Source organism: Balaenoptera ricei, chromosome 10 (assembly GCF_028023285.1).
Source record: "Balaenoptera ricei isolate mBalRic1 chromosome 10, mBalRic1.hap2, whole genome shotgun sequence".
In the NCBI taxonomy this organism is placed as follows: domain Eukaryota; kingdom Metazoa; phylum Chordata; class Mammalia; order Artiodactyla; family Balaenopteridae; genus Balaenoptera; species Balaenoptera ricei.
Window position 1 is genome coordinate 31,243,048 of NC_082648.1, and position 23,665 is coordinate 31,266,712.

General features: G+C 34.7%; 1 protein-coding gene across 2 annotated transcripts in view; it reads right to left on the minus strand.

The window, feature by feature from the left end:
• The window catches only part of CPNE8 (copine 8), a 306,320-nt gene that overhangs the window by 59,862 nt on the left and 222,793 nt on the right, over window positions 1-23,665 (minus strand). For both annotated transcript variants that reach the window (XM_059934544.1, XM_059934545.1), the window contains exons 11-13: window positions 23,334-23,409; window positions 12,246-12,299; window positions 11,165-11,226 (exon numbers count right to left, since the gene is read on the minus strand). In XM_059934544.1, the coding sequence (XP_059790527.1) occupies window positions 11,165-11,226; window positions 12,246-12,299; window positions 23,334-23,409 (192 nt within the window). The remainder of the gene's footprint in view (window positions 1-11,164; window positions 11,227-12,245; window positions 12,300-23,333; window positions 23,410-23,665) is intronic.

The following is a 23,665-nucleotide window of genomic DNA, read 5'->3' on the forward strand; positions in this document are numbered from 1 at the left end:
ATTTTTTGAAGCCTAATGTTAGAGAAAAAAGAAGCAAGCATAAGTCAAAGTTAAAAAACAACAACAACAACAACAACACAACTGAATTCATATGAAATTTCTCTTGACAGAGTATTCATAAAGCTATCACATATAAATCCTTGAAACATTTTGCTTAGGAAGTGTTAGTGTAGCTCTCATTTTATGTTTTAGAAGTAGACAAAAAAGAACAGGATTTCAAGAAACCCAGATAGTATAAAAAAGGCACGGCTGCAAATTTTCATGAGTTAGTAGTAACATCTCATGACACTTCCCAATGCATATGTCCTAGTACTATTGAAATATACTCTTGGAAACTGTCCTTATTTCATTCTGCCACCTTTCTGAAAGTTGTGAATGACAGATAAATCAGATGTTAATGTGGAAAATTTAACTAGCACATCAAAGATACATAGAAAACATATATGTGCATGTCAAAGAAAGCTACACATACACACATGTATGCACACACACAGAGTGATACCATCTTAGATAACTTTTCTACAGCTGTTATGAATTAATAATCAAGAACTAACTGTGATGGGGATGTGCAGAAGGATTGTTTCACTTTCTTCCCAAATTCAAATTCTGTTCAGTTAAACAAACTGAACGTTATCCAACATGAAAGATGAACTTTCTCCACCTTTCTTTAAATTAATCTTGACAAAGGCAGATTCAGACCAACTAGCTATTGGACTCTAGAACCCTAAATGAAGTTGAGATGCCCACCCAACTCTAATATTCTTTTCATTCTTGCCTTGCCAATACCAAGACTATGCTTCTGCCTTGATTTACTGAGATGCACTCTAGTTCACCCTTGGGTTCTGGAACCTGCCCTGAACTCAGGTTCACTTCCTCAAGCACTATTATCCAGCCTAATCCTTCTTTTTTTTTAAACACACAATTCTTTTTTTTTTTTTTAAGATTTTATTGATTGATTGATTGATTGCTATGTTGGGTCTTCGTTTCTGTGCTAGGGCTTTCTCTAATTGTGGCAAGCGGGGGCCACTCTTCATCGCGGTGCGCTGGCCTCTCACTATCGTGGCCTCTCTTGCTGTGGAGCACAGGCTCCAGACGCGCAGGCTCAGTAGTTGTGGCTCACGGGCCTAGTTGCTCCGCGGCATGTGGGATCTTCCCAGACCAGGGCTCAAACCCGTGTCCCCTGCATTAGCAGGCAGATTCTCAACCACAGCACCACCAGGGAAGCCGCAGCCTAATCCTTCTTGACCCTAGCTCACCATGGACTAAACTTTGAACTTTTCTGCCTTACCTTTCCCCTCTTTCTTAAAAGCAGTTCAACTACCTGAATGACAACACAGACAGCTGCCTGACTCTAAATTTTGCTACATCTTCAAAATTCCGGATTCCTGTGCCCATAAACTACTGACAGGATTATTTGCCCTTGACAAGTGAGGTCTGCTAGAACGAGGGCAGGCTTTGAGATACACAAATACAAATTAAAATATAAATACTTCCACCTACTTGCAATATGATCTTTGAAAGGCTATTTAACCTCTCTGCACCTCATTTGTAATAAGCTAGGGTTAACAAAATCTTTCTTGGATTGTTGCTCTAAGGACAAGAAAAGCACCTGTCCTTTATAGCAGGCACTCAAGAAGTAGTTGTTATGATTATTATCACCATATTGAAGCTAGTTTTTTAGAACCCAAGTTTAGCATATTTCTTTGAAAACTGGAGTGTGTAATATTTATCAAATTTCTAGATCTATCAGAGTTTCAGGTTTTTTCTACAACCTGATCCTCCCATGTCAGATTTCCTTTCCTTCACACTGGCTTCTAAGGTCCCAGTCTACCCAAACCAAAACACCACCATAAATGATCTAATTTTGTTAGAAGGTGTCATCTGGGTACTTCCTCAAACAAAATCCCCCTGCAGGAAGTAATTATAAGCTCTGATCCTAGCTTTATTTTCCTTCCTATCCTTCCTAAAATTTTGGATTTCTGTGAGATCAATGAAATGTCAAAAGTAAGAATAAAAAGAAACTGGAGACAAGTGATATGATTCCTAAACTTTTTATGCTAATAGTTTTGGTCCTTATTAAATCTAGTTTTCATAAATTAACAAACCTTTGTACATTCTCCAGGTTTTGAAGATTAATTTCAGTATTTTTTTAAACACAATTAAAGTGTTCCAAAATACAACTTTGCAAGTAGGTAAGCTGATCATCCTGTAGTTCAAGGACTCCTTATCAAGGTAGGTATGCAAGATGGCCAACATTTTTACAAATCATTAGTTTAGAAAATATCACATAAGTGACATAAAGAAAACAAAATAAAACATATCAACCTCTAACCAAAAAGAGAAGCACTATCCAATAGAATCCCCCCCCCCCCTTTTTTTTTTGGCCACGCTGCAGCTTGCAGAATCTTAGTTCCCCAATGAGGGATTGAACCTGGGCCTACAGCAATGAAAGCATTGAGTCTTAAGCACTGGGCCACCAGGGTATTCCCTAGAATCCCATTTTAAATGAGGTAGTTGCTGAAGAGGCATGATACCTAGTAGGAAAGCTATGAACTTTTAAATTATAGATTGGAGTCTGAATTTCAGAATTACAACTAGCTAGCTAGTTGTGACTCATTTGCAAAATTAACATGTCCCAGAATCTCAATTTTCTCATATGATAAAAAGGTACCAGCTAATTTGAAGAAGCCCTCTACTTATCAGAAATAAAATCCTGAAGTACCTGCATATAATAAATATTCTGCGTGCTGGAAGACCAATCTCTTGAGCAACCATGTCATCCTTTCCTTATTCATATTAATCCTTTCCTCTGCTGAGTCAGATGAAACACTTCTCTCTTTACATTAACATATATGTATATTTCTTTTTTCATTAATTCTTCCCATAGTGAAGGTAAGTGGTGTATCATGGCTGGGGTAATGAACCTCCAAGGGTGTAGGCAGTAGGAGGTACATTGTCTGCAGATAACTTAAAAACAATAATGTAATCTACTAATACACAGTCTACATTTTAATATCACCATACACTACCAGTTCTAAGCAATGTCAGAGATAAATTTTCCCACCCTTCCACAACCTGCCCTTGGTAAACCACCCTTATTTGCTTAACTCTGTTTCCCTTTCCCCTGGCTGCCAACTTTTCAGTTCCCACCAGAAAGAAACTATTTTAGACATAGTGTGGCTAAAAGTACACACTCTGATAATGAAATATAACTAAGAAACTGCCTGGTACAAAATAGATTGTCAATATTTTGGCTAAATTAGCACTGGTTCTGATGATGAAACGTACATGCAATTTCCTTTGACTTTGAAATATATAGTTCTGAAAAAATCATTTGAAAAATAACATAAGCTGGCAATTAAATCACAATCTTAAAGGCTATAACTGGACATCTTTAGAATTCTCAAGCATGCATTTTGTATATATAAAAATTAGAATCAAGCATTAACCAAAACAGTGTTTATGAGTCTTCTTAATACTTCCAAAAGTTTCTTTTCTAAATCACATTTTAGATGAGTTTAGTTTAGATATAATAATGTTTTAGGTGAATGTATTTCTAGAAGGCAGAATGGCTTTACTTTTATTATATTTATCCCCATTCAGCACTGCAGGGTTTAGCTCTCGACTTATTTGATGAATGCAAAACACTTGCGTGTCACAACAAGAAGTACTATAAAAAAATCCTAGTTATGTATATTCAGTTTTCAAAAAGAAACTGGACTAGAAAATAAACTTGTGTTGCATGTTCTGGCAAGATGTGCTCCCTGAGACGACATATCTAATATAATGCCACCAACTGTATAAAACTAAGGCAAATATTTTATAGCATCATTGCACTTGCTTCAATTAAAAATCCTTATGGAGCTCGTTAATAATGGCACTCACTTATATTCAACTCACCTTTAAAATAAGCATATTAAAAAGTCCACTTTTAGCCTCTACAATGAGCCAATAATAGGTAGATAGCTTTAATTTTTCTCCTAAGACTTTTTACTTGGAGTGGAATATAAACCTTTTGCATATAATTTCAGACAAGTTTTAGATTCAGTGTCAAGAGTTTGGGTTGTGATTGACTACAATGGAAGGAATAACCTTGCATGATCCTCCAAAGAGAATTGAACTAAAGAAAAAGAAAAAAATAAGACTTATTGACTTTATAAAGTTGAATATGTCTTTTTCTCTCCATGTCTCTGTTAATTAGGACATTTAACACCAACAATGAGAAAAGACATATTAGAACTTTAAACAAATTCAGATTATTCAGAAAAATGATAGCTAGCATTTATCGAGGGTATATGCCATTTAATCCACAGTCACTCTGTGAGATAGGTATTATTATTTTTATTTCTATTTCATAGAAACGGAAACAGGTTATGCTAGCAAAAGACAAATCTAGGATTTGAACCAGGCAGTTAGTGCCAGAACCCAAATTCTTGGCCACTATTATGCATTGCCTTCAGCAACCACTTATTTAACCGACTTGATTTTTTGCCAAATATTTACCCCTTATTTTGATTCTTTCCCAGAACTTGCCCACTTAGGGGCTCCCCTATTACCTTCTCTCATGCTCCCTTTCAGTTAATATGTGAGGAAAATAAGCAGTTCATGCTTCTCATCTTGATCTTGCCTTCTTCCAAGTCACTAAAACCCAGATACAGAGTTGAGATGATTTCTGGCAGAGGCAACACAAAAGCATTTTTTCTAATCCCGGAAAGCCTGGTCCATCTGTTTTGTTTGGTGATTATGATATGAGGCATGGAAAGAGGAAGGTCACAAGATAATAAAATCTAAGCTAGACAGATATAGGGGGTGGATTCCAGTTAACTAAATTGTCACACTCTGCGCTTAAAATTCCTATTTGTTTTTAATGTTTCATTATGCTAAGAGATTTGGGAAAAAAGAGTGGAAAGTCAGGCTTAAAGAGGCTTTCTAATTAATCTATATTTATTCAGTGGCTATTCTATGTTCAGCTCTATAAAAATATTTTGAGAACGAACAATTAAAATGGTAACCAGGGAAACTAGCAACCACTGTATATAAGTGGTTGTGAAGCTCATTTGGGACGAGGTGGATGACATTTTGGGCTTTCTTCACAGGAAGTAAATGACAGTCTGTAGGTCTGCAAGTTTCTAATACCTTCAATTTTCTGATAAAAGTGTAGATTAGGGTTTCAGGTTGACATGACATTCTGGTTGCTTAGGGGTACTCAGTGTGCATGAGAATTTGAGATCTGTTTTCCCCATTCATCTGCCAGTCAAAGAAATGCGAAAAACTTTATATATATTTGTTCCTTGGTCATGTTAGTGGTGGAGTTTCATGAAGACCTGAGAGAAACAGAGGACTGAAAGGCAGACAAAACCAAATTGAAACTTATGATTCTGTCCTCAGATACTCATAATGTGAGCTGTTGTCTGTAGAGGTCAATAAACCCATTTCACAAATTATAATTATTATAAAAGTGATGATGTTACCTTAAAGGAGTATTTAGATTTCAGAACTGTCTCTGATTTTCAATGAATTTGGCATTGTCCTTATCAATGATAATTGGGATATTCAATGTCATACATTAAGGATTACTGAGTAAACATATTTGGCTGCCAATTATATCAGAATTTTAGTATTAAAATCATTTTTAGTAAGTAAAGAGAAATAAAATAACCACAGGAAAAACATACAGAGTATGATTAAAAATAATAACCCCAATGTCAACAGCCCAGAAGAGGCAATCCATTTTTTTTTACTCTACAGTAAGACCTCCTTTGTGGATATTATTGTATTTAGAAAATAAAACTCTTTACTACCTCAAGTCATAAATTGTATCTTATGCTCCAGGGAAAGCATGGTTCTGCTTAGCAAAAAAAAAAAAAAAAAAAAAGGAAAAAAAGAAGGTCTAAAAATTAAATTTTTATTTCACAGAATATTTCCATAAAAATTGGACCTTGTCTGATTGAGAATGCATCTGTCTCATCTGCTCACTGTGTACCTCAATCCATAAACCTGTCTACTGCAGCTAAACACAGTGTGTTAGGAACTGAGACAATGAATGAAAAGTAACACACTAACAACATGGTTTCACAAACAATCAATCAGGTAAATATCTACATCAATAATGATGTAGATATTTAGAGGTCAGTAACCATTTTAATTGTTCATTCTCAAAATATTTTTATAGAGCTGAACATAGAGTAGCCACTGAATAAATATAGATTAATTAGAAAGCCACTTTAAGCCTGATTTTCCACTCTTTTTTCCCAAATCTCTTAGCATAATGAAACATTAAAAACAAATAGGAATTTTAAGCGAAGAGTGTGACAATTTAGTTAACTGGATTACAAACCCCCATGTCTGTCTCTACAGTAATGGAAGCCTAGAATATCCAATAGTAAGAATTAGACATATAAAGAAGTTTCTTTGAAGGGGAAGATATTAAAGGACTATTGAGAACAATTTTATTTAATATTTAAATGTGTTCATTCTTAACTATACATAATTTCTACTTGGATTCATGAAAAAACAATATTTTCAAAATTTTCTATTCAATTATTTTTTGTGAGATGAAACAAGAAGAGAGATTACATTTTAAAGTGTGATTCAAGAATTTCCTTCTAAGAGTTTAATCACAATCTGTTAGTCCTACATGTTCCACACCAGTCACCTGTTTTGCCCTCTTTGTCTATTCTCATGCTCCCACATGTTGTCCAGTATAAGGAAAATAGTTTATACAATTAATGTAGAGAACAAAATGAATACAGGAAAACCTAAACTAATGTTATTTTGGATAACCCACAGCTAGCCAGAGTACCAATGTAATTGCTGTTACTCATGTTTTATATGATGATCTTCCACCTTGTTTGAAAACATCTAGTTTTACTTGTCAATTAAGATTCAGCATAAGCAAAACTCAACAATAGTTTCTGCTAGACTAGAATATGGTGAGTAGGTTCCTGAATTGATGCCACCCAAATTAGCAATAATGATACTCACCCAAGTTAACAACAAAACAATACACAAATACCAGTAACAAATGCTGATATCTTGGTATTTTAAGTTAAAAGTGAGTAGTTACTATAACTTTTATAAAAACAAAACTGAATTCAACACTTGGTTCCAATCACTTCTGAAATATCGTACTTATTCAGAAATATGGTGGGACATCTCTTCAAAAGAACTAACCTTGATAACTCCACAAATCTGCAAATAGTTTTGACCTCCAAAATACCATTTTGGATTGCTTCGTTGATTGCAGCCCAAAGTGTTAGTTAATTTTATTGTTTTTCTTCAATGTAATCACAGGGCAAAAGGCAAGGCTAGATTAAAAAGAGTCTCTTTAGATGTGTGCAGAAGAGAAGTGGTGTTAAAGACCAAGATGTGAATATTGGGGAAGTTTATCTGAAGTGTTTACTGTACTGAAGGATGTAGCTCCCTGCTACCTTTGGTCTGGTGTTCTCAGTTGAAAATACTCAATCTTTTTTGGTGGGACTAGGGAAGAGGGAGCAGGGGAAAAGCAAAAATAAAAGGTTCTGAAACCTGTGTTTCCAAAGATACGGCTGGTTAAATATGGACTTTCACAAAGGACATCACAATGGCTAATAAATAGGTTTCACAGATAAAAACTGACAATGAGTTATAATATTTATCTATTAAATTAGCAAAGTTGAAAAAGTAGTGATGCTATTCAGTAAGGGTAAGTATATGGTAAACTTGCATACACAGATGTTAGAAGTATAAATTATTATTATTACCCTTTTGTCAACACAATAAATTAGAAATACCTGACAAATTGTAAAATATGCATACCATTTAAACCAACAATACTATTTCTAGGATGTGACCTTGCAGATATGCTTAATGAAGTGTACAAAAAAGCTATGTTACAGGGTTTACATTGCAGCCTTGTTTATAATATGAAAATAAAATGGATACAACTAAAGTGTGTATCAACAGGAGATTTTTAAACTAAATTATGTACATCCATATGATGGAAAACTATTAAAATATGGTAGATCTATAAGTACTGACACAGAAACATATATATAAAATATATTTAATGAAGAAAATATACATTAGAATATTGTGCACAGTGCTATCCCACTCATTAAAAATAATGATGTGTGTTTGGGAATAAATAAATTTCTAACAGTGATTATCTCTAGAGAGTATGACTACAGGGGATTCTAGTTTCATAATAAATTATTTTCATTTTACATTACTTTCTTTGTACCATTTCACATTTCATGTTTACAATGTGGAACACAAATATAGATATTTATGTTTAAAATTTGGGAGATATAATACTTCTTTTCCTCAAAACTGAAAATAAAACACTAAAAAAAAAAAAGTTTCTGTAGTTTCAGAAAAAAGTTACTCTGAAGAGTACCAAATATTACTGAGTTGTTTAACAGTTTACAGAATTTTTTTAGTTGCAAGAGACTAGAAATTCTGACTGATACTATTCACAAGAGAGTCAATAGCCATTATTGAAACTATAATAATTAACTGTCAATTATTATAATTAGGTCTAATTTGAAATGAATGTAGTTCATTATATTCTATTTTGCTATTATTCAGAAAGTTTGTGTAATTATGTGTCTGCTCAACATAATTTTCCATCATGGCGGTGCATTTATCTACTTGGAGGTTGAGATTTCTTAATAGCAAGGGAAGAAAGCTTACACTGTCTATCTTTTTTTTTTTTTTTTCTTTTTTTGGCCACACTGCACAGCAGGTGGGATCTTAGTTCCCCGACCAGGAATCGAACCCGTGCTCCCTGCAGGAAGCACAGAGTCTTGACTGCTGGACTGTCAGGGAAGTCCCTTACAATGTCTAAAAAAAATCAGTAGGAAATCTGTTAAGAAAAATAAAAGTAATTTGCTGCAATATTTGGAATAGATGTAGCTACATTTCCACACTGGCTTTCATGTTCTTCATTTCAAATTGCTACAATTTGTTATTTTCATACCAAAAGAGATTTTTAAGAAAGATGAGAACATAAAACTCTATTCCTCATTTCCTATAATTAGAGTCAGGAATTCTATGAAGTAGCCATCATAATAAATACCCATAACTCACAGTTAAATAAGTTTAAATCTTCACAAATATCTGATGGAAAAATTCATAGATATCCTGCATGCCAAAGCATCATTTTCCCTTAGGCTATGTAAATTAAACTGTATTTTTGACTAGCAGCAATGAGATAGAAAATATTAGTTATACAAAGACTGAAAGTTAACAGTACATCAAGTAAATAAACTTCTTTATTTTTTTAGAAAAACAGAGAATTGTCAACGTGAATATTACTCATGAGAGAAAGAGGGAGAAGGAAAAAGGAGGTGAGCAGAAAAGGAAAGGGACCAACAGAGAGATAGGTAGAGTTAATAACCTTGAGGCACTTAGCTGTCAGCAGATGTTAGCTATTATTATACGCAAATTACACTGTATAGTAAGTTGATAGGTGAGAGTAAGTTTTTTGTAGGAATATAAGCAATAACTTCAGAGTGAAGGGATATAAATATCATTAAGGTCATGAAAGAAACTAAGGCGACTCATGTAAACTACAGGAAATTGAAGTGATAAGGAGTGTCATGATAAAGCCAGATCTCCTCACCATATTATTAATAAAAGTCAGAATTTAAATTTTGTGCCCAATTGCTTATAACAAGTCCTTAAGAGCAAAGACACATAAAGACACAGAATACAATAATTATATTGCTTCTCAATTCAGATTCCATTATCAAAGGGACAATATCTGTATAATAAGTATTAGAAATAGTGATGAATAATAGGTAAACATGTAATTGTAGTCTATTTTAAAAATATATAAATTTGTTATATACATCTTCATATAAAAATGATTTATATGCAGATATTCCTCATGTCCTTTTTAGATAATATTATATAAAAATTAATATAAGTCCAGTTAGATTAACTATGTAGTAAATTTCAAACTCTATTTCTCCATATCCCATTTGTAAATTAAAAGATGGGTTCTTATAAAACCCTTGGGAAGCCAGGATTGGAACAAAGTGTACTTCATAGGTTGGGGCTCCATTTATACACTGATTTCTGTTAGAAAAAGGTCACTACCATTTCTTCCAGCACAGGCAGTGTTATATAAGTAGGATGTGTGTAAACCAAAAACAAACACAAAAAAATCTTGGAGGTGATAAGAAGCATAAAAATGACAGTTGTCAATACTGTTATTGCTTAAGTATTGTAGAAACCCATTTGCTCTAATTAGCCCTAAGAATCCTCAAAAGGAGAATGTGAACAACCAATAAAAGTGATTTATTGGTAATAGATTCTGAAAATTTCTTTTACTGATAGATTCACATCAAAATATTACTTGATTTGTCCTGCTGACAATACTTATTGGGTATTTCTTTCACACACACATACACTACCCACTTCACATGATCACAAAGCAAAGCCAAAAGACAAACAAAACAAAAACTAAAAGGAATTTTTAGTATTTTAAAACTTCAAATCATCATTTCAACATGCAAATTATAGCCAGATCTATCAAGCACTTTTTTTAAGTTTATAAAGAGCATGCTAAGAGATGTCCATCTTTTTAATCAACTATTATCTACAGCTACCAAGGAGTTTATTTATACAGGAATCTATTTTTTATGACAAATTCAACTTTCTATTTTCTCATCTTTTAAAGACAAAAATATGCACAAACATCAGAATACTAAGGAGAGTTGGCAAACATTTTTTCCTAATTAGTACGTTTTCTTTTAACTTTATTGAAACAATCACCCTGTAGCTTCTTAGTCTTATGTATCCAGGTGGCAGGTTTCAAGATGCCCATATATAGCAGAGATTCCCCATTTGGGCAAGTATAGCTTTTGTTTGTTTGTTTTCTTAACAAAGAGCAAAAGGGGGTATGCTCTCTGTTTTGTGGGAAACTGTCTTTGTTCCTTTGGCCCCCCTCATCCTCTCAATCCTTCTTTGGCTTGACAACACTCTAGCAATAAATCAGTATTGGCAAAACAAAACAAAACAAAACAAAAAACCAAAAAAAAACCCTGCTTAATTATAATTAGGAAGAGGCTTACATAAGTGATGTTTCTGACTGCTGTTGTCATGAAGTTTCTAAACACATTCAAACTTGCCTCTCACCATTGCCTAAGCAATGAAACAATTTCAGAGAATGACTTACCCTCCCTTAATATAGTCAAGGAATGAAACTTCTGTTTTTACCGAGAAAGAAAGTAACGTGACCTGAAAAAAGAAAAAAACAAGGCAGAATTACCTGCTGGTACTAATTGCATCCCTAAATGGACTTTTTTTCTGTTAGAGAGAAAATAATGTTTCCTAGCATTTTGAACATCAATAAAGATATTATTCTTTATTAAAATTTACTAGGACTGATTTTTCTTACATTTAAAATTATCAGAAGAAAAGGGGCCAAAAAATTAAATGACGCCTTTCTATGACCAGTTTACTTCCTTTGAAGAACAACGTGCAAATTATCTACAAGGACACTGTGTTACTTCTCATTTTAGATATAAAGGAAAGATGAAAGGAAGCTAGAAAATGGTTAAAACTAAAAAATCAAAATCAGTGAACTAAACCATATAAAAAGAAAGGGGTGTTTTTGTCAGAGACCTGTAATGAGGCCATCTAATATCTTAAATGTCTTGCTTTATAAAAATCTTTTAAAAGAAAACTTGGAGGGAACTTATATTTGCTTCTCCCAAGGACAGTTAATCATAGGATAAAATTTTCAGTATATTTTTTATCAAAATAGGATGCTTTTGATTTTTCACAATTTTAACTTACTTTCATCTTTGCACCTTCCTGTACTGATTTAGTCCAGCATTTCCACAGAGTTGTCAATTTTAATAAACTATAAACAAATACTTTCACATCTTATAAAACAAGTCTTAAGTATAGCCTATAAAGAGTATAATATTTCTTATTACAACTTACACTTTTTCAGGTCTACTTGATTTTCTCTAGTGTGATTTCATTGAATGAAGAATTCATAATAAAATTTCACCTTCTCTCAGAGGCCATTCTACCCCTAGGACAACTTGCAGGAAGCTGGGTCGCTACCTCCTATAAGGTGTTCTCCATTACAATTCCCATAGGAAGTTAATTTTTTACTATATACATTCACATTAAAACCCTAAGTGAAACAGTGCAGTGTTTAGTAGCTTTTATTCAATACAAAATGTTATATATATTTTTTATTCATTTATTTGAATCCTTAATGAATAACATAAAATTTGACTTACTGTTCCTGAGTTAGTATATTTCTTCTTTTTTCCTTTCTTTTTGGGATTTATCACCTTAAAGAGCAGATAAAACAATTACAATGTCAGGTTTTATACTGAAATATTTTAAAAATGTGTAGTCCAACCTGGTGCCTTTCACTTCTTATGTATTTATTCACTTACAAATGCCTTTAGTATGACTCCTAGATAGTCTATCAGCCAAAACTTCTCTGCAAAAGTTACTAGTGATCATCTTCTTTAAAAAATATATTTTCAGTAATATCCTTCTCATTAACTTATGCATTGATTACCCTACCCATTTACATCTTCTTGATGTGAGAGAGATTTTTAATATTCAAGGTCCCAAATAATAGTGATTGCTTTGTAGAAAAACTATGGGTTTCTCTAATAAATAAAATATATCCAAGAGACATAATACTTTTTATTTGATTAAATGCACTAACATGACAAGTCACCCAAATATGTGAATATTTATGGGCTCTACTTATTGCTTTATAATGGTAATAATTTCCATCAGGCACATAATAATGTGTAAAAGTTTGGAGTCCTTGTGGGAGTCCTGGTGGGAGTCACACCAGTTCACAAACCTAGAAATAGGCTGACTAACTGAGGACCCAACTGTACACCCTGAAAAGGAACCATGGCCCAGGACCACCCTACTGAACAAAAGTAGTGGAGCCAGTCTCATCCACCCAGCACTGGACATAATCCACACTCACCTGAGCCCCTAGTAACAAGCACACTGATTACAGATCCCACTGTAGACCTAGCAACAGCCTTAAAACTAGCTCCAAACCAGCACAACTGCAATTCTGAAGGTAGTCCCATAAGCCTGGGGAACCACCAGGAGAAGGTCTTTACCTGCCAAAATGAATCTGTAAAGCAGTAGGAGGCGTTTATTTATTTACTTATTTGTTTTCATTTTAGGATTTTATTTAATTTTAAGTTGGGTCTTAAATGTTATTATCCATGGGTTTTTCATCATCCCATTTAATTCTGCCTGGCTGAGAATCATACCCTACAAGGTAATGAAGCTAAGAAACCATCCATAGGGACCACCTCCTCTTTGTCTCATCTTCTTATCGGTAGTTATAAAGACTCTTTAGAAGAATATAAAAGTAACTTGTGTGTTTTCTTTTTTGCACACAGCCTTTAAAAGAATAAATGTAGAAAAAGATTTTAGCCATTACTGGAGTCAAAAACAGCAAGAACCCAAGCCTGATTACATCCCAGCTCCCACAGTTGCTAACTGTTTCCGTTCCTTAGATGCTCCTGCTGCTTGGGTTGTTTCTGGTTTTGTTTTTAACATTTCGTTTTGTTTTATTTTATAATTTTTTTCAATTTTGTCTTTTTTATTTTTTAAATTTATTTTTTATTGAAGTATAGTTGATTTACAATGTTATGCTGATCTCTGCTGAACAGCAAAGTGACTCAGTTTTACATATATATATACATTCTTTGTTTAATATTCTTCTCCATTATGGTTTATCTCAGGAGATTGGATATAGTTCCCTGTGCTATATGTGCTCTAAATGTAATAGTTTGCATCTACGAACCCCAAATTCCCAGTCCATCCCTCTCCCCCCCCCCTTGGCAACCACAAGTCTGATCTCTATGTCTGTGAGTCTGTTTCTGTTTTGTAGAAATGTTCATTTGTGACATATTTTAGATTCTACATATAAGTGATATCATATAGTATTTGTCTTTCTCTTTCTAGTATGATAATCTCTAAGTTGCATCCATGTTGCTGCAAATGGCATTATTTTGTTCTTTTTTATGATTGAGTAGTATTCCATTGTATATATGTACCACATCTTCTTTATCCATTCATCTGTCAATGGACATTTAGGTTGTTTCCATGTTTTGGCTATTGTGAATAGTGCTGCTATGAATATAGGGGTGCATGTATCTTTTTGAATTATAGTTTTGTCTGGGTATACATCCAGGAGTGGGATTGCTGGATCATATGGTAATTCTATTTTTAGTTTTCTGAGGAACCTCCGTACTGTTTTCCATAGTGGCTGCACCAACTTACATTGCCACCAACAGTGTAGGAGGGTTCCCTTTTCTCCACACCCTCTCCAACATTTGTTCTTTGTAGATTTTTTTAATGATAGCCATTTTGACTGGTGTGAGGTGATGCCTCATTGTAGTTTTGATTTGCATTTCTCTAATAATTAGTGATTTTGAGCATCTTTTCATGTGCTTTTTGGCCATCTGTATGTCTTCTTTGGATAAATGTCTATTAAGGTCTTCTGCCCATTTTTTGATTCGGTTGTTTGTTTTTTGTTGTTGTTGAGTTGTGTGAGCTGTTTGTATATTTTGGAGATTAAGCCCTTGTTGGTTGCATCATTTGCAAATATTTTTCTCCCCTTCCATAGGTTGTCTTTTTGCTTATTTTATGGCTTCCTTTGCTATGCAAAAGCTTGTAAATTTGATTAGGTACCATTTGTTTATTTTTGTTTTTATTTCTATTGCCTTGGGAGACCAACCTAAGAAAACATTGGTATGATTTATGTCAGAGAATGTTTTGCCTGTGCTCTCATCTAGGAGTTTTATGGTGTCATATCTTACGTTTAAGTCATTAAGCCATTTTGAGTTTATTTTTGTGCATGGTGTGAGGGTGTGGTCTAACTTCATTGATTTACATGCAGCTGTCCAACTTTCACAGCACCACTTCCTGAAGAGACTGTCTGTTTCCTATTTTATATTCTTGCCTCCTTTGTCAAAGATTAATTTACCATAGGTGTGTAGATTTATTTCTGGGCTCTCTATTCTGTTCCATTGATCTGTATGTCTGTTTTTGTACCAATACCACTTTATTTATTGTAGCTTTGTAGTACTGTCTGAAGTCTGGAAGAGTTATACCTCCTGCTTTGTTTTTTTTTTCCTCAGGGTTGGCAATTCTGGGTCTTTTATGGTTCCATATAAATTTGTGGATTATTTGTTCTAGTTCTGTGAAAATGTCATGGGCGATTTGATAGGGATTGCATTAAATCTGTAGATTGCTTTGGGTAGTATTGCCATTTTAACAATACCAATTCTTCCAATCCAAGAGCATGTGATATATTTCCATGTCTTTGAATCCTCTTTAATTTCCTTTATTAATGTTTTAGAGTGTTTTATAGTTCTCAGCATGTAAGTCTTTCACCTCCTTGGTCAGGTTTATTCCTAGGCATTTTATTTTTTTTGGTGCAATTTTGAAAGGTATTGTTTTGTTTTACATTCCCTTTCTGATATTTCATTGTTAGTGTAAAGAAATGAAACCAATTTCTGACTGTTAATCTTGTATCCTGCTACTTTGCTATATTCATTTATTAGATCTAGTAGTTTTTGCGTGGAGTCCTTAGGGTTTTCTATATATAGTATCATGCCATCTGCATATAGTGACAATTTTACCTCTTCCCTTCCAATTTGGATACGTTTCTTTTTCTTGTCTGATTCCTGTGGCTGGACTTCCAATTCTATGTTGAATACACGTGGTGAGAGTGGGAATCCTTGTCTTGTTCCAGATTTTAGTGGGAAGGCTTTTACCATTGAGTATTTCACCATTTAGTACTCACTGTTGAGTATTATATTGGCTGTGGGTCCGTCATAAATGGCTTTTATTATGTTGAGATATATTCCTTCCATTCCCACTTTGGTAAGAGTATTTTTTATCATGAATGGATGTTGAATTTTGTCAAATGCTTTTTCTGCATCTGTTGAGATGATCATGTAGTTTTTGACTTTCTTTGTTAATGTGGTGTATTGCATTGATTGATTTGTGTATGTTGAGCCATCCTTGTGAGCTTGGAATGAATACCACTTGGTCATGGTGTATGATATTTTTATGTGCTGTTGGATTCAGTTTGCTAATATTTTATTGAGAATTTTTGCATCTATATTCACCAAAGATATTGGCCTGTAATTTTCTTTGTTGGTGGTATCTTTGTCTGGTTTTGGTACAGGGTGATGGTGGCTTCATAGATGTCATTGGGAGTGTTCCCTCCTCTTCAATCTTTTGGAAGAGTTTGAGAAAAATAGGTATAAGTTCTTCTTTGTATGTTTGGTAGAATTCACCTGTGAAGCCATCTGGTCCTTTTGTTTGTAGGGAGATTTTTTTTTTTTTTTTTTTTAACTACAGATTTTATTTCACTTCTAGTGATCAGTCTGTTCAATTATCTCTTTCTTCTTGATTCCATTTTGGTGGGCTGTATGTGTCTAGAAAGTTGTCCATTTCTTCTAGGTTGTCAAATTTGTTGGTATATAATTGTTCACGGTACGTTTTCATGTTGTTTCTGTATTTCTGTGGTATAAGTTGAGATTTCTCCTTTTTCATTTCTTATTTTGTTTTTTGGGGTTCTCTTTCTTTTCTTTTTGGTGAGCCTGGCCAGAGGTATGTCAACTTTGTTTATCCTTTCAAAGAACCAGCTCTTGGTTTTATTAATTTTTTTTTTACTGTTTTTATAATCTCTATTTTATTTATTTTCTCCCTGATCTTTATTATTTCCTTCCTTCTACTGACTTTAGGTTTTGTTGGTTCTTCTCTTTATAATTATTTTAAGTGGTAGGTTAGGTTGTTTATTTGAGATTTTTCTTGCTTTTTGAGGAAGGCCTGTATTGCTATGAACTTCCCTCTAAGAACTGCTTTTGCTGCATCACACAGATTTTGTATGGTTGTGTTTTCATTGTCATTTGTCTCAAGGTATTTGTTAATTTCCTTTTTGATTTCCTCTTTGACCCATTGGTTTTTTAGTAGCATGTTGTTTAGTCTCCATGTAATCATTTTTTCTCAATTCTTTTCCTGTGGTTGATTTCTAGTTTCGTGCTGTTGTAGTCAGAGAAGATGTTTGAAATAATTTCTGTACTCTTAAATTTGCTGAGGTTAGTTTTGTGCCCTAGTATGTGGTCAATCCTAGAAAATGTTTGATATGCACTTGAAAATAATGTGTATTCTGTTTTTTTTTTTTTTTTTTGATGTAATATCCTGAAAATATCATTTAAGTCTAACTGGTCTATTGTATAATTTAGGATCTCTATTGCCTTATTGATTTTCTGTCTAGAAGATCTGTCCATTGATGTGAGTGGGGTGTTAAAGTCTCCTACTGTTAATGTATTCCCATCAATTTCTCCCTTTATGTCTGTTAGTATTTATTTTATGTATTTGGGTGCTTTTATATTAGGTGCATATATGTTGATGAGTGTGAAATCCTCTCTTGTATTTATCTTTTTTTCATTATATCATGTCCTTCTTTATCACCTTTGCTTTAAAGTCTATTTTGTCTGATATGAGTATTGCAACACCCTCTTTCTTTTCATTTCCCTTTGCATGAAATATCTTTTCCATCCCTTTGCTTTCAATCTATGTGTGTCCTTTGCCCTAAGGGGGGGGGGGTTTCTTTCTCTTGTAGGCAGCATATTGTAAGCTCTTGTTTTTTATCCAGGCTACCACTCTATGCTTTTTTTTTTTTTTTTTAGTGATTTTTGTTGTTGTTGTTAAATTTTTATTTATTTATTTATTTTTGGCTGTGTTGGGTCTTCGTTTCTGTGCGAGGGCTTTCTCCAGTTGCGGTGAGCGGGGGCCACTCTTCATTGCCATGCGCAGGCCTTTCACTGTCACGGCCTCTCTTGTTGCAGAGCACAGGCTCCAGACGCGCAGGCTCAGTAATTGTGGCTCACGGGCCTAGTTGCTCCGCGGCATGTGGGATCTTCCCAGACCAGGGCTTGAACCCGTGTCCCCTGCGTTGGCAGGCAGATTCTCAACCACTGCGCCACCAGGGAAGCCCTATGCTTTTTGATTGGAGCATTCTGTCCCTTGACATTTAAGGTAATTATTGATACATATGTATTTATTGCCATATTAGACCTTGTTTTCCAGTTGATTCTTTGTTTCTTCTTTGTTCCTTTCTTTTTGTTTTTCTTTTGTGGTTTGATCATTTCCTTTTATTTTATGCTTGCATTCTCATCTTTTTGGTTTTTGTGAATCTCATATGTTTTTGATTTGTGGTTGACCTGTTTTTCAAGTACGTTAACCTCTTCCTATATCTGCTTGCTTTAGACTGATAGTCATATCGATGGAAACACATTCTAAAAAAAAAAAAAAAAGAATCTGCATTTTCTTACTCTCCTTCCCCACATTTTATGATTTTGATGTCCTTTTTTACATCTTCATGTTTATCCTTTTGCTGTTCCTTGTGTTTATCATCACTTTCACAAATAGGTTTTTTTTTTTTTTATATTTTTGATCTGCGTACTGGCTAATTTAAGTGATTTACTTTCAAATTATGATTTCCTCCTTCCTATATCTTCTTGCTCTTTTTCTGTTCAGAAAAGATATTTCAATATTTCTTTTAGGATAGGTTTAGTATTGTTGTATTCTTTTAGTTTTTCCTTGTCTGAGAAATTCTTTATTTCTCCTCTTATTATAAATGATAATCTTGCTGGGTAGAATATTCTAGGTTGCAGATTTTTCCCTTTCAAGACTTTGAATATATTTTGCCACTCCCTTCTAGCCTGCAGTGTTTCTGTAGAGAAATCAGCTGACAGCCTTATGGTGGTTCCCTTGTAAAGAACTCTTTGTTTTTCTTTTGATCCTTTAGAATCCTCTCTTTATCTTTAACTTTTGTCATTTTTATTACAATATGTCTTGATGTAGGTCTGTTTGGATTCATCTTGTTTGGGACCCTCTGTGCTTCCTGTAACTGGATATCTGTTTCCTTCTTTAGGTTTGGGAAGTTTTCAGCCATGATTTCTTCAAATACATTTTCAATCCCCTTTTCTCTATCTTCTCCTTCTGGAATCCCTATTATGCATAGATTGGTACACTTTATATTATCCCATTGGTCTCTTATATTGCTTTCATTTTTTTTTTTTTTTTTGCATTTGACATTCTATCTGCTCTTCTGATTGGTTAATTTCCATTATTCTGTCTTCCAGATCACTTATTCTTTCTTCTGCATTATTCATTCTGCTACTCACTGTCTTTAGCTCAGCTTTCATCGCAGCAACTTAATTTTCTAAATTTTCTTGGCTCCTCCTTATAGTTTCTAGTCCTTTTTACAGTAATCTGCATTTTTGTCCATAGCCTTTCTTAATTCCTTCAGTATTTTCATTACCTCCTTTTTGAACTTGGTGTCTATTAGACTGAAGAGATCTGTTTCATTGTTTGTTCCTTCAGGGGAATTCTCTTGGGCTTTTAATGGGAGTGGTTCCTCTGCTTCTTCATTTTGCTTATATTTCTCTTTCTCTGTGAGTTTAAGGGAAACAGCTATCTACTGTAGTATTGGAGGGCTATTTATATACAAGAGCCTCCCTGCATAGCTTGTATGGGTTTAATATTTTTTTGTTATGAGGGCTGTTTTTGGTTTGGATGCTTGCCATCTCTTTCCTCAGTGTGCGCTGGCCATTTTCCCCTTGATAAGGGGTGTGCAGGCACGTGGCTCATGTAGGCTCCCAGGAAGGTGGAGGCAGAGGTTGGCTCTGGGTTGTGGGACCCTTGGCAGCCATGGTGGGTCATGCACCTTCCCAGGGAATCTGGGGCAGCAGTTGGTGCCCAGTCACAGGACCCTCTGTGGCAGTGGTGGGCTGTGCATGCTCCCAGGAAAGCAGAAGCAGTGGTTGGCTCCCTGTTACAGGACCCTTGGCAGTGGTCTGCACCTGCCTCTGGAGTCCGAGATGGCAGTGGAGGCTTGTACCTACCCCTGCAGCTCATGTACGTGGTGCCCTACCACCTGAGAGTGTGTGTGGAGAAAGAAGCTCCTATGGCAGGCCCACCCCTCTCCTTGCATGACCCCCAACAATAGCACCCTCCCTCTCTGGTGGGCCCAGGCCTCCTCTCACACCACACTCTATCCCCCTCAGGCTGTCTCCATGCAGCCAACCCCAGTCTTCTCCCCCGGGTCTGACCACCAAAGCCCAAGCCTCAGCACACAGCCCCCACCTGCCCCAGCGATGAGTGTTTCAGGCTGGGGAGTGCTGGGTGGGTGGCACTGACCATGTGTGCAGGTCTCTTTGCACTTTGCCCTCTGTAAACCGGTTGTTGTGCTCTCCTCTGAGGCTCCAAGGCTCTCCCTCTGTCCCTGCTGATCTCCTTGCCAGTAAGGGGACTTCCCAGTGTGTGGAAAACTTTACCCTTTCACAGATCCTTCCCAGGAGCACAGGTTCTGCCCTGATTCCTTTCTCTCTCTCTTTTTTTTTTTTTTTTTCTCTTTTTTCTTTTGCCTTATCCAGAGATTTTCTTGCCTTTTTGGAAGTCTGAGGTCTTCTGCCAGAATTCAGTAGATGTTCTATGAGAATTGCTCCACATGTAGATGTATTTTTGATGTAATTTGTGAGAGAATGTAAGTTCCATGTCCTACTCCTCCACCTTCTTGATCTGATCTCAAGTAGGAAGTTTTTTAAAGCTCCGGCATATTGCTGGGGATCTAGAAGACCAAATGCTTATGCAGGACTGTATGCATGGCCAGGGAAGACCTTGAGGAAGCCCTAATCCTTCAACTCTGGCTGACTTTGAGTATCTGTTTAAACAGCAAGTAAAATCCAAGGCAGAATTTTATACTTGGAGCATATAAGAAGTGCACCAACATACACAAATCTCTGTCAAATCATGTGTTGACCACTAGCTAACCAGGCACAGACTGAAATGACCCACACAGCAAAGAAGAAAGACTTTACAGAATTACTCCAGGAAAGTAACTAAACAAACAAATAGCAACAACAACAAATCCCGGAAAAGCAGGGGATCTGATCTCCAGTGTTACTATATTATATTTTTTAAAACTTTCCAACATTCAACAACAACCAAAAATACAGGACATGCATAGACAAGAAAGTATGACCCATATATAGGAAAAAAGCAATCAATAGAAACTGCCCCTGGGAACTTGTAGATATGGGATTTATTTAATAAATTCTTTAAATCAGCTACTATAAATATGTTTAAAAAACTAAAGAAGCTATATATAAAGAAATAAAGTATGAAACAATGTCTCACCAAATAGAAAAATCAATAAGTAGGTCAAAATTATTAAAAAGAACCAAATAGAAATTCTCAACTTAAAAAGCACAGTAACAAATGAAAAATTTGCTAGAGGAGCTAAATAGAACATTTGAGCTGGCAGAAGAAATAATGAGTGATCTTGAAGATGGGTCAGTTGAGATTTTCTAGTTTAAGAAAGAAAAAGAAAAAATATGAATCTGTGAGATATGATCAAGCATAACAACATATATATATATATACTGGGAGTATCAAAAGGAGAAGGGAGAGTGAAAGGGGAAGAAAGAATATTTGAAGGAATAATGGTTGAAAATTTCCATGGTTGCCTCAACAAAACTGAATCCCTTACATGTGTGCAGAAAATGAAGTTTCAATGTATTGGACCAAGAGCTAGCTGTTCATCGAAATTCTAAATCTACTTAGACATAACACAGAATGTTCCTCTAGATTTTCTTCAGACTGATCTCTTCTACTGATAATATGAATAATAAGAACACATTTTTATTTGAAGTTGTGGCACAAATATCCATGCAGGTATTTAATAAGGAATAATTGTTACTAAGCTTCTTTGTCATAACATCAGATGCGACACCAATCTCGTTAAGCAAGCTTTGTCAGATAAGAGAGATCCAAAGAGAAGAAGACATTTTAAAGCTAAGGAAACTCAAAATAATTGATCTCTGGAGCATTATGTGACTGTCAGTAAATGAGTTCTAAGTACAAGGAGGACTAGTATGCATGTGTTGTTTCTCCTCAGCCTTGAGGGTTTGGAGAAAAAACAGGCATCCATATAAGTCAACCTGTCTTATATTACTTCTACTGTCTATTTAGAGCATTAATATTCTGTCCCCGAAAGACCCAGACAGAAAAATTGATCCATTACTCCAACTTTGTCTTTGCCTGGGTAGCTTTCTTGGGATAAGTTTGCTGCACCCCTCTCTAGATATCTCGTAGTCAACTAGGTATATATAGCACCTATCAAGATAATCTAAATGCATTTTGCGTGTTTGTCTCTCCCATTAGACAGTGAAATTTTCATTCATTGCTGCATCCTTGGGGCCTAATATAGAGTGTGGAATATAGAAGTCATGTCATAAATATTTTATTCATAAACTAATAAATGCATGGAATACAACTGCTTTAGCCTAGTAAAAAGGTGATAGGAGAACGAGATTCCTCCACTCTTAACTTAAAGGAGGTCAATTTTAGTGTCAAATAGTGTCAGTCTGGCAGGAAACAGTTATCATTATTGACTAAGTACTGAGATATTCTCCTTTGTTAATGATGTATATTAAATTTTAAAAATCACAGAGGGAACTTCCTGGCGGTCCAGTGGTTAAGAGTTCACCTTCCAATGCAAGGGGTGCGGGTTTGATCCCTGGTTGGGGACATAAGATCTTACATGCCTCAGGGTCAAAAATCCAAAACATAAAACAGAAGCAATATTGTAACAAATTCAGTAAAGATTTTAAAAATGGTCCACATCAAAAAAGTCTTTAAAAAAAAATCACAGAGAATGTACAGATAACAAAGCTCAAGGATTAACAGTGCTAGAACATACCTTATGCTCAACACGTATCTGGCAGTTAACTGGCAAGATAGGTTTAAGGCAGAAATAACTAGTGTGTTTGCTTTAATAACTTGGATTTCTTTAATGACTGAATCATACTTTCTCATTTCCTTCAGTCTTCATCTAAATAACAGTTAAGATGCTCAAACATACTAAGCAAAAAAACGACTTGTTATATAACACCATGCCGACACAGCACATTTTTCTATTTTTATTAAAAAAGGATTGAGGAAGAGCTTAGGAAGGCAAAATATAAAGGCTGAAGCTCAAGGAAGAATAAACTTGTATCTATATTGAATGTTTTTAAAATAAGAAAACGTTTCATAAGCAAGAATTTTTAAATCACTTAAAGTAGATTCGAAAGACCACATGATTTGAAGAGAAATACTATTATTTAATCTCAAAAACCAATCTGCTCAATAAGTTTAAAGATTCTTACACATATTGGTAACCTTTGGCAATTATCTTTTGTAAAAACCTATTCCTTAAAAGAATAAATATACTTATTCCAGAGAAAATAATAAAATAAAACTCCTCTTACCTCATATATATTGAACTGTGATTGCCCTCTAGAAAGTTCCCTATAGCTTGTTGTAAATTCTCCAATGAAATCATGACTAAAATTAAGGGGAAAAATATACATAGTATTAGTTTTCATACAATTGTTAATTATGTTTTAAAGCTTTAAAAAATATAGTTTAATCATGAAAAATGCTTGATATTATTATGAACATAACTTAACATGATAATTTAAAACACACTGATACATAATTTGATTGTTCTTTAATTGTTATGTATACCCAAGATTACATTTTGTTAGTATTCAAAAAATATTTAATTTATCCCACCAATGCTAATATTTCAAATAGGTAT